This window comes from Eurypyga helias, unplaced genomic scaffold, assembly GCF_000690775.1.
Source record: "Eurypyga helias isolate BGI_N326 unplaced genomic scaffold, ASM69077v1 scaffold30933, whole genome shotgun sequence".
NCBI lineage: Eukaryota > Metazoa > Chordata > Aves > Eurypygiformes > Eurypygidae > Eurypyga > Eurypyga helias.
The window spans coordinates 45891-56143 of NW_010242306.1; the positions used below are offsets into that span (position 1 = coordinate 45891).

Consider the following 10253-nt stretch of genomic DNA (forward strand, 5'->3'; position numbering starts at 1 on the left):
GGTTCTTTCTGAGAAAAGCATATGCAGGTTTTTGTCAATATGCAAATTATTTGTTCTTTCTCCTCAGCATACATGAGGTCAGTGATAGCTGATTGATCTGAGTGAACCACTGGAGATTCTTAAATAAGTATTTTAGACAAACAAATGTTAAATATTCCCAATATTGCAGACAGTCCAAACCTGAAATTATATTGAAAGGGATCAGACACATTTCCCCCATCTTTTTTTCTGTACCTTTTTCCACTAAGTAATTTCCATGCTGACTGGAAATTTTAAGGAGAAATACTATTTCAAAAATGTTTTTTAAATGTTCTTACTGGCTTACCTTTTGTCACACCAAGTTCTAGACAACTTCATCCTCTGCATTTTGTATTACTCCTATAATAAGAATGCCCCCGGAAACAAAAAAATGACTGAGGTTTATCTTGATTCACGTTTAATCATGAAGCTTTGAGAATTTCTAACATATGTCCTGTTTCTGTAAGATCCTCTGCATTACAGTGCTCTCACAGAAAGTTTAAAGGGCTTTTTTTGAAATACACAGCAAAAGGAATATTGGTTGTTTTATGTGCTTGACAGCATTTTGAAGAATGTGGGCTTATATTAAAATCCTTTAGGAGCTAGAATTTAAAAAAAAAAAAATGTTAAAACTAGTGATACCACAGTCATTTCAATGGTAACATGGTCCGGTAAAGATTTTAGACATCACTTGCAGAAATTAAATTCCATGTTTTGTGAATTAGTTTACCTTGTGTTGCATCAATTCAGTGGAGAAGTTATCCCCAGAGATTAAGCCTGGCTCATGGCAGATATAGGAAGTTGGATGCAGAGATTGACTTGGGATCATATCACCAGACCAACTGAACTTCACTGAGCAGCTTTACAGTCTCAGACTTTGTGCATAGGACCGATTCATCTGGTGAAGAGCTTTAGTCAGAGGTGTCTTCAAGGTGGTGATAAAACATCCTGACTAGTGATGGGATTTTGCAGAGGCTGACTTAACATCTCATGTTTAAATGTCATAATCCAGTTTCTTTAAATTCTGAGTCTCCTTAGAGTTTCAAAACAGAGGAGTTGCAGTACTGGCTTCATGTTTGGGTAGCATAATTTTCTTTACATTGGGTACTAAGTTTTGTTTGTAAGTAGAAAACTGCTAAACAGCTTACTGTACTTCAGCTTTTGAAAAACTGACCCGTGAAGCTGGTTCCTTTTTTCATTTAGGATTTTTTTTTTATCATGCACAGAGTATCTTAAGCAACTATATCGTAACATAGGCAGAACCTCGAGGAATCACTACTTGTAAGAGGTTATCTTGAGGTTCTAAGAAGTCTTCATCCCGTGCGGGCACTTCTCCATGCCCCCGGAAGTGTAGCTGCTTGTAGTCAGTGAAGTTCCCATGGTACGTTTTGTAAGAGAAGAGAGGAGTAACTTCTGAATCACACTTAGCAATCTAGTAGGAGGTCTGTATGGCACTGTGTGTTCTTACATTCTTATTCTACACCATGTGCAATGTAGTGTGGTCAGAATATCAGTTGCTGACAGGGCATCTTCAGTAAGTAGGTGCTTTTTCCATCCGGAATGACCAAAGATGATAACAAAGAATGAGCACTCAAGCTAATGTAACCATTTAGAGGACTGCGATAAATGCTAATACAAAATAACAACATATCCTTTACAAAAATGTATTATTTGCTTTTTTTGATTGTTTTTGATTGTCCGATTCAGAGATTGACGTGTCTAAAAAACATACTACAACGTGTGCAGTACTTTGCCTGGCTTATGACATGCTCACATTGATTACAATTAGTCGGGATAGAAGTAACCCTTATTTTTTCCTGATGTGTTTCTAGGATGTGCGCTGTATTTGGTGGTATCTATTGTCTTCGCCATTCTGTGCAGTGCCTTGTAGTGGACAAAGGATCTGGACGGTAAGGGCAGTAGAAGTAACCTTCTGTTTATATACAAAATACAGATGAAAAATCTGTTAAGTCAATTTAGAAAAAAATGATTCTTCAAAGATCCTCCTTGGTATTAATAACACATCAACCTTGATTAAAAGTAATTTGTGTATAGGTCCTCCAGAACAAGGAAAGTGGGTCTAGAATATAGAAACTAAATTAATTTCCCTGTGATATTACTACAGCTCCTGATCATCCAAGCTTGGAAGACAAATCATTTCAGCTGCCGGGGGGCTGGTGATGAGTGATGTTAGTTTTCCTTGTGGCCTTACCTACTCTAATTTATTTTCATCAGATGACAACAAAGCCCTCTGTTATTGCATTTTTAAAAATGGTGCTCACCTAAAGACTCATCAGATTAATCTTTGCTGATAATGTATGTCACTCCAAGAGAAAAGACTTTAATGAGTTTTTAGGTAGATTGTTGTCATAAACTATACTGCCCTCTTATCCTAGAATAAATTCTTTTACAACAATATCAGGCCTGTAGGCGGGTTTGAAGTTGAGCTAAGGAAAATCAACCCATAGTTTTTTCCATAGTGGCATTTTTTTATCTTTCTGCCAGTTCCTTAAGGTTTTGAAATTCACTGCATAGTTTTAGACTTTGAGATGCAAACGTGGTAGTATTTCATCAGGTGTGGTGTTGTCTTAAGTGTATGGTTCATATGCAAATGCAATTCTGCCCCTTTCATAAACTCTGCAGGTTTTATTAATATTTGAGCATTTGCTGTAGAGAGCCTTATTTTCCAATAATGTTTAAATAGTTAACTTGCTCTTTCACAGGGACAAAGGTCCTACTTGTTAACAACTTCCTAACGCCACTCTGTGGAGATCTTAACTGGTCAGTGGTGCTGATTAACCCAGTTTCCAGCCTCTTTTGCACATTCTGAAATTGTTTCCTTTGTAAGGTTATGTGTATTCTAAAAAAGGTGGAGTGCTTCTTTTCCTTAAACGTGCTTTTATGGTTTGGATCTAATAAGTTCCTCGAGATTCCAGATGGGTTTCAAGTGTCTTTTTGGGGTAGTAGGTTCCTTTAGTGGTTCATTTACGCCATTTTCACCTAAAACTGAAGAACAGATTTTTGAGGTGCAGAATTGCTGATACATTTTTAAAAGACTTTACCTCACTTGCATTATTCCAAAAACATTGGTCTTTAATGCCATTATCTGATGCTGAATATGAAGAAGCAGAACACATCTGGCTCCCGAAGCCTAGTCACCTCCTTCTGTTGTCTCTTTTAGGTCTCCCATAGTTTCAAGGCTGGTATTTTACCAAGTAGCATTTCCACATCAAAATAAAAGTAAACAACAATAAAAAAAGCGTAGAAGTTAAGGGAAGTGTTAGACTTCTTTAAGATGATGAAAATAATGCGGCCTCAGTCAAAATACATTTTTAAAAAAAGTATTTTCAGCAGTGAAAGAAGGATAATTCTCTTTTTTTCCCTATTAATTTTAAGAAGTCTCAAACATCCTCTTCACCATTTCAAAAATGTCACCAAAAAGCTGAGGTTTTTTGACCCAGGTATGGTTTTATTCAGTTGTATTATTTTCTCTTGATTTTGTTTTTTCTCACCTCAGTGGAATACTGCTTTTACTTGCTAAGTCTCTTCCTTAGCGTGTTGCATAACAAGCAATCCAGTTCGTTCCTAAGATCATGACTATTTCCTTTCCCTTCTTTCTCTCTCTTCATGTTACCTCTTTCCTTACTGCGTATTCCCTCCCTGCGCTAGCTCTGATTTCCTCTTGACTTTGGGCTTCAGTGTTTTGCCTAATAAAACCCAGCTATCAAATTGTTAATGAGGGTATTTATGACTTACTGAGCTTCAGAGTCAACAGGCCATTAATAGTAATTGATAATAGACAAATTCATATCTCGTTGTCACTACAGCTGGCTCCCTAGTTTCAGAGACAGCTCACCTGGGTTACAGATAGGGGAAACTCACAACAGTAGTTTAGTCAAATTTTGCAGTATTCATTATTATTTTATAAGCATCTTCCGTAGGCTTCATCAAGATCTTAGTGCAGTTATTTTTTCACTCTTTTGGATATTGCTGCTTTAGTACATGTAAGGAAAGTTTATACTTGTAGCCAAAGCCTTGATTCTTTTTCCTCAAGCTTTTTGTGTTTAATTTAAAGTCCCTTAATTTCACCAAAGCGTGTTCCAGCTCATTTCTAGACATGGCTTATATTCTCTCCAGCACAAGAAAAGTAAGAACCCATTCAATATATAGTTGAATTGCTTTTTCACTTTTTTCTACCTGTAGCTGTATATACAGAGAACAGTAGATTCCCAACTATACAATCATTTTCATTGTGTTATATAGCCCTTCTTGCAGTTTATGAAAATAAAATTCAGGAAAGTTAGTGGGAAAGTATAGCAACTTTCAGACATACCTATTTTAAGGGTTTGGTAATCCACTTGAAACATTTTAATTTTTAGATGTATTATATCAGATTAGGGCTGCTGTTTTAATATGCATACAGAACATCCTGCGTTCTTGATGAACTCTGATGCTTAGTTAGAAAATAAAACCCACATCAGATTCCCTAGATTGAGGAAAAAGCACACTGAATGTCCGCATGGTAATGATTCTTCCTTTTTCTTGTTTATTTTCCCCGTGTTTATAGTAGGTGGCTTTTTGGGGTATATATATGATAAAATGTCAAGTATTTTAAACTGCATGCATTGCATGAATAGTAATGGTAAGCATTTTATGTTGATCACACTGTACGTAGGTTTCTAATTAACGTAATTCTGTCTCAAAAATGGAAAAGATGTGATAAATGGGAATTTATACATCTGTAATAAAAAGATATAGCAAACACACAGTAATTTACATATTGTTCTTGAAATATTGCATCCTGGCTTTGTCAGTGCTGGTAAGTCCATTTCAAGGATGTCGCCCTTAGTCCATTAGTTTGGATAATGAGCCCTATAAAGTACATTCATAACTCGTGGCACTGCAAGGAGATGGATTCTAATTTTCATCCTTTTATCTAGACACATTGAAAGAAGGTCAATGGAGGGTTCTGTATGATTCATTGTCCCAACACATATCAGATGACAGAGACCTGATAATGTCAGTGCATAAGTGTTTTCCATATTTGGAAGCAGTACTTGAAAGAAATTTTCTCAGCATCATCCTTTGAAGTGGAGACTGAAATGAAAAGCGCTATCGCTTTTTGGGTTAAGAATCTTACCACACACATGACCTGATAGCTATTCCTGAACAAAGGAGAGAAAACAACACTTAGCAGGAAAATCAAAAGTACGTAGTTGCTTTTGCTGGCTTTGAGTGATGCAAGGTGACATTTAATCAACCTTTCCCCTTCGATAATGCTTTGGGGGGGTGGCAGGGAAAATTGTTTCATAAACAATAAGAAAGGTTATAATTAGAAATGAACTGTAGCAGCTTGACTTCCTTGTTTATTTGCAGTATTCAAATGAGTGCTTGAGAATGAAATCAGTTAGGTTAAAATGAAGAAAAAAAACTTCTTAAAGTTGCAAGTGAAACACATGTTGAAGAGAACGGGATTGAAACAGCATGAAGAATACTACATGTTTTAAGTTCCAAAATGGTTGTACCACTAGGCTTTTCTTTTAATTACTGTTTTCAAGTCATCTGTGGAATTTTAATGTACGTATATATGCAGTACCCAGATTCCTGTGAATTCAGTATTAGGAGTTACTGGAGTAAAGTCGTGCTTAACTGTCGTTAACCTCTTACATTTGTGAGTAAGCATTGTGTGCACCCTTTTCCAACGCTCATTTCAGACTACAGAAGCAACTTGCACTAGTAGCTTGTGGCAGCCTATTGCTTTTACTTATTTACATCTGGTTTGCATCTTCTCTAGTTCTCTAGATGGTTTTGATCACCGTAGCTAATTAAAAACTTGAAGTTACAGAAATGCTGTTTATTTGTAAGGAATAACTTTACAGGAGTAATGTTGCGTATGATAAAACACATTTAAATTTGCAAGGGATTTCTGTGTTAGGCATCCTTTTGTTGTTTCCATGTGTGTCAGTGTGCATGTGACTGTGTAAGAGAATTTACTGCTTTGAATCCTGTGTATTAAATCTACTGAAATGTAAATTTTAAAAAAATACAGTAACTTTCATACACAAAGCAGAAGCTAAGTAAAGCTAGTTTTCTTCATTTAATTATACAGTAGATCTGTTCTGCTACTCTAGAAAACCTTGGAATCTTGTTTTAGAGATCAATATTAAGTCTTAAAGATTCTTGGGATATGGAAACAAGCTATAAAGAAGAAAGTTGTAGTGCAAGTATTTTGCTTGCACTTCAGGTAGGAGAAGCATTCATTAAGATAGGTGCTCTTCAAACGTGTAGGGCTTTCTAAACAAGTTTGCAACATCTCAGTTTGAGGAGAATATGTACAATGAAGCAGAACACAGATCGTGGCATATAAGAATCAGCAGTAGAGGTTGTTTTCAGTTAATATCTGCATGCAGCCTCCCTTTTATTTGTTTCATGTACATGATTTGGTTTCCTGCATGTCATATATATGTCTGATTTTTCTACGAATTTTTTCCCCATTAAAATCTGAAATTTGTATCGCCTTCTCATTTAAGCTCTCTGAAACTGCTGCTTTTCCATGGTTGGCATTTCTGTCCCATTTATGAGTGTTAGTCTGTTGTGTTACACTTGACTCTTAAGAATTTTTGTAGCAGTGTCTCAACTTTTAAGTATTCTCATTTTGTTTCCACCTGCTTGCATTAGGAGAGAAAGGGGATTTTTTTTAAAAGTATTGCCTGAGGCCCACTAACACATCTTTGCTTTAGAATTTGTATCTATTCGAAGACAAACAGTATCTATCAAGAATGTTTGTAGTGTTCTGAAAGTAATGTGACTTAATTATTCCTTTTGTGTATAATTCAGAGATAAATGCTACATTTAGTCACAAATATAGAAGCTCAAAGAAGTTCTCATCCGTTGCACACATTTCTCAGGGATTTTTCCTTACATCTCTTAAGTTACCATTTATTGTGTCAAATACAATTGTCAAAATAACGGGTCTTTGGTAAGATTGCTGTCTGAGGAAAAAACACCAAGATAGGATAACACCTAGAAAATTCTTCACAGTACTTACTTTTCCACATATCATGAGGTAAAAAACATATGCCATTTTCACGTACAATCAAATACCAGTGTTATTAGCTAATATTTAATTTTCCTTATAAAGTAGAAATTTATTACAGCTGTAGTATTATTATCTATAATGGCATTACATGTAAAACATTATATATACCAAGTAAAATGTGTAAGTCTAGCACTTAGTTACCAGTTTCAGTTGAGTTGCTTTAGGGGTTCACATGTTAAAGAAATGTGTCGCTAACATACTCGAAAGATATAAATGATGTTCTATATAACTCAGTTTTGAAAACTTACGCATGCTTTGTTCCTTATATCTAAATTTCTTATTTTGTTTGAAACTTTTTAACAGATGCAAAGCTGTTGTGGATCACTTTGGACAAAGAATAAGTGCTAACTATTTTATTGTGGAAGACAGTTACCTGTCAGAGGCTGTATGCACAAATGTGTGTTACAGGTATGTAGTAAAAAGCATAGTAAATTTCTTAAATTACGGTGTATAAAATACCCTGTGAGTTAAACTTCAGCGATTGTTGTCTCCTGATTTATCTTTGGTGTACACTTTAGTTCTGTGCATAGTTTTTCTCTTCTTTATATATACTTGAGGGCATACTATATTTCCTATGGTTAGGTTTTTCTTAAATTGTTCTCTAAATCACACTGTCGTTTTCCTTATGAAAAGACCCAATAGCTCTAAGCGCATAGGGATTTCACATTTGTTAAAAAAGTGTTTGGAATGTGGAGGTGCCTATTGCTCTTCTCATTTTAAATATGTTCAGGATTAGAAAAGTATTAGAATTCATTGTTTTCTCTGGTTGTTGTTGTTCTTGCCAAAAACATTGGACATATACTGCCTTTGTCTTCAACTATTGCAGAATGGATATTAGCAAAACTAGTAGTAGGTGCAGTGCAGAAATAAGCATAGGCAGTGAAGGAGTGAGGCGGGTGCTGGTCTGTTCTCCTGGGTAACTGGTGACAGGACAAGAGGAAATGGCCTCAAGTTGCATCAGGGGAGGTTTAGCTTAGATATTAGGAAAAACTTCTTCACTGAAAGGGTGGTCAGGCATTAGAACAGGCTGCCTAGGGAAGTGGAGGAGTCACCATCCCTGGAGGTGTTCAAGAAACATGTAGATGTGGCCCTTGGGGACATGGTCTAGTGAGTATGGTGGTGCTGAGTCTTTTCCAACCTTAGTGATTCTGTGATTCTATAGATGAACTCCAGCCTCGTGTATTTGCCCTTAATCCAAAGTGCCCTATGCTGTTTGGAACATAAAAAGTCCTATAACACGATGCTACTAATCTTCATCAAATTAAAAAAAAGGTTTATTTTTACAAATCAGAAGGATATTCAAGCTGGTTTAGGTAACGGCACTGGCTCACTTATTCGTTATCAGTTTTGGTCACTGAAAGTACTACATGAATGTTCCAGATGCGCTCCTACTTCAGCAACAGGCAAAATATCCAACTAACCATCATACTAATAAAAATGGTATGTTTAAATAGCCCTCCCACAGTATTCTGTTTAGATTGGTGTTGCCAAAACTATGAATCCAAACTGCTATTTTTTACGTTTTTGTGAAATGCCATAACTGTGTCATTCAATTGTAGGCAGATCTCCAGAGCAGTGCTCATTACAGATCAGTCTGTATTAAACACAGATTCGGAGCAGCAGGTATATATCAACTTTCTATCACTTACTTGTATTAATTGTATGTATTAATATTTAACTGTTGGTAGGAGGTATTTCATGCTTTTTTTTGTGCTTGAATCCAGCTGTTTAGACTGATACTTGTTTAATTCATTAATGTGTGTAACACTGTTAGGGATTTTTTTTTTCCCTTCAGTGTCTTGGGTTTCCCTGCTTGTTGGTCGGCACTGTATTAATTAACAGAGTTTCTAAGCTGCTCTCTTTAGGATAGTTCATTTTGCTTGCTTTTTGATGAATGGTTACCCTTAGGATTATGTTAACTATTTATCTCATCTCAAATTTGTTCAAAGATCTTCTGGTTTTTAAACATCCACTAGGTTCTTATTATACACATTCAGAATCTGCTTTAAATGTTTCTACTTCATCAGTCTTTGCAGACCTCATGTCTTAAGGTCTTCTTCTGTAGGCTTCCTGTATTCTTACAGTTTAATAGGACCTAATAACATACATGTCAGAGAAGTCTGTTCTTCCTAAGTCTTGCTACTAGCACCCTGCACAGAACTACTCTGCTCTTTCTCACCAAACAGAGCTCTGCTCAGCGTGCAAAAACCATTTGGCAGTCTCTTGCCAACAGGGTTTCTAAACTGTCATCCGTAGGGCTGTGATTTGAGGTTTGTTTTCTGTTCCACTGCTGCAGACATTCCTAAGAAAGGTGGCCCTACTGATTTTAGTAGACTTCCTTGAATGCTTAAATTCGGTAGGATTGCTTCAACAAATTGCTGCTAATAAACCAGAAAACAAAACTGTATAAATGACTGCAATTATTTGTCACCTTCACTCAGAATTGTGTTGGCTGCCTCATCCTTCCTGTTACTCTGTGTTAACGTAAGTTGTTCTTCCTGCCTCCTAGGTTTCCATTATGACGGTGCCCCCAGTGGATCCAGGAAAACCAGCAGTTTGCGTCATTGAGTTGTGCTCCTCCACCATGACATGCATGAAAGACACTTGTACGTACAGGGTATATGTACTCTTAACTGTATTTTCCCCTTGGGCTTGGTCAAATCTGAAACAGAAGTTAAAATATGTGTGCATCACACCTCACCTGCTCAATGACTGAGTTATTACGGCGAAAATAGTGTGTTCTGGGTGCAGTTACCAGCAGATGAGTGAAACCGGCCATTGTCGTCATTCTGTAGCAGTTACGTGCTGTTTCATGTGGTTTGGCAATCGTACTGCAAGATTCTTGTTGCATTCTTTTAAACTTATATGCAATAATTATTTATTTAAGGTCTTACTGTAATTCTCGTGGTAATGAAGCATATTGTTCTTTATTTCCAAACAGATCAAATGTCAAGTGTTCTTTTAAAGCTTAGGTGGATAATAAGCTTCATAGTTGTAGTCTTATTAGCACAGGGACAGTATTCTGTTTGCTGTACAGTAATTATGGAATAGCACCACCAAATGCTTTTTGTTTTGGTTGCTGTATTATTATTTTACATTTAAACAAAAAAGTATTGGAGTGTCACATTTTGTTTAT

At 36.2% G+C, this 10253-nt stretch overlaps 1 protein-coding gene across 1 annotated transcript in view; it reads left to right on the plus strand.

The window, feature by feature from the left end:
• LOC104507685 (rab proteins geranylgeranyltransferase component A 1-like) overlaps positions 1-10253 on the plus strand; it is a gene marked incomplete at its 5' end in the record, with an annotated part of 55790 nt that overhangs the window by 32532 nt on the left and 13005 nt on the right. Inside the window, 4 exons of the mRNA XM_010149046.1 lie at positions 1851-1928; positions 7421-7525; positions 8677-8740; positions 9627-9723. Of these exons, the coding sequence (XP_010147348.1) occupies positions 1851-1928; positions 7421-7525; positions 8677-8740; positions 9627-9723 (344 nt within the window). The remainder of the gene's footprint in view (positions 1-1850; positions 1929-7420; positions 7526-8676; positions 8741-9626; positions 9724-10253) is intronic.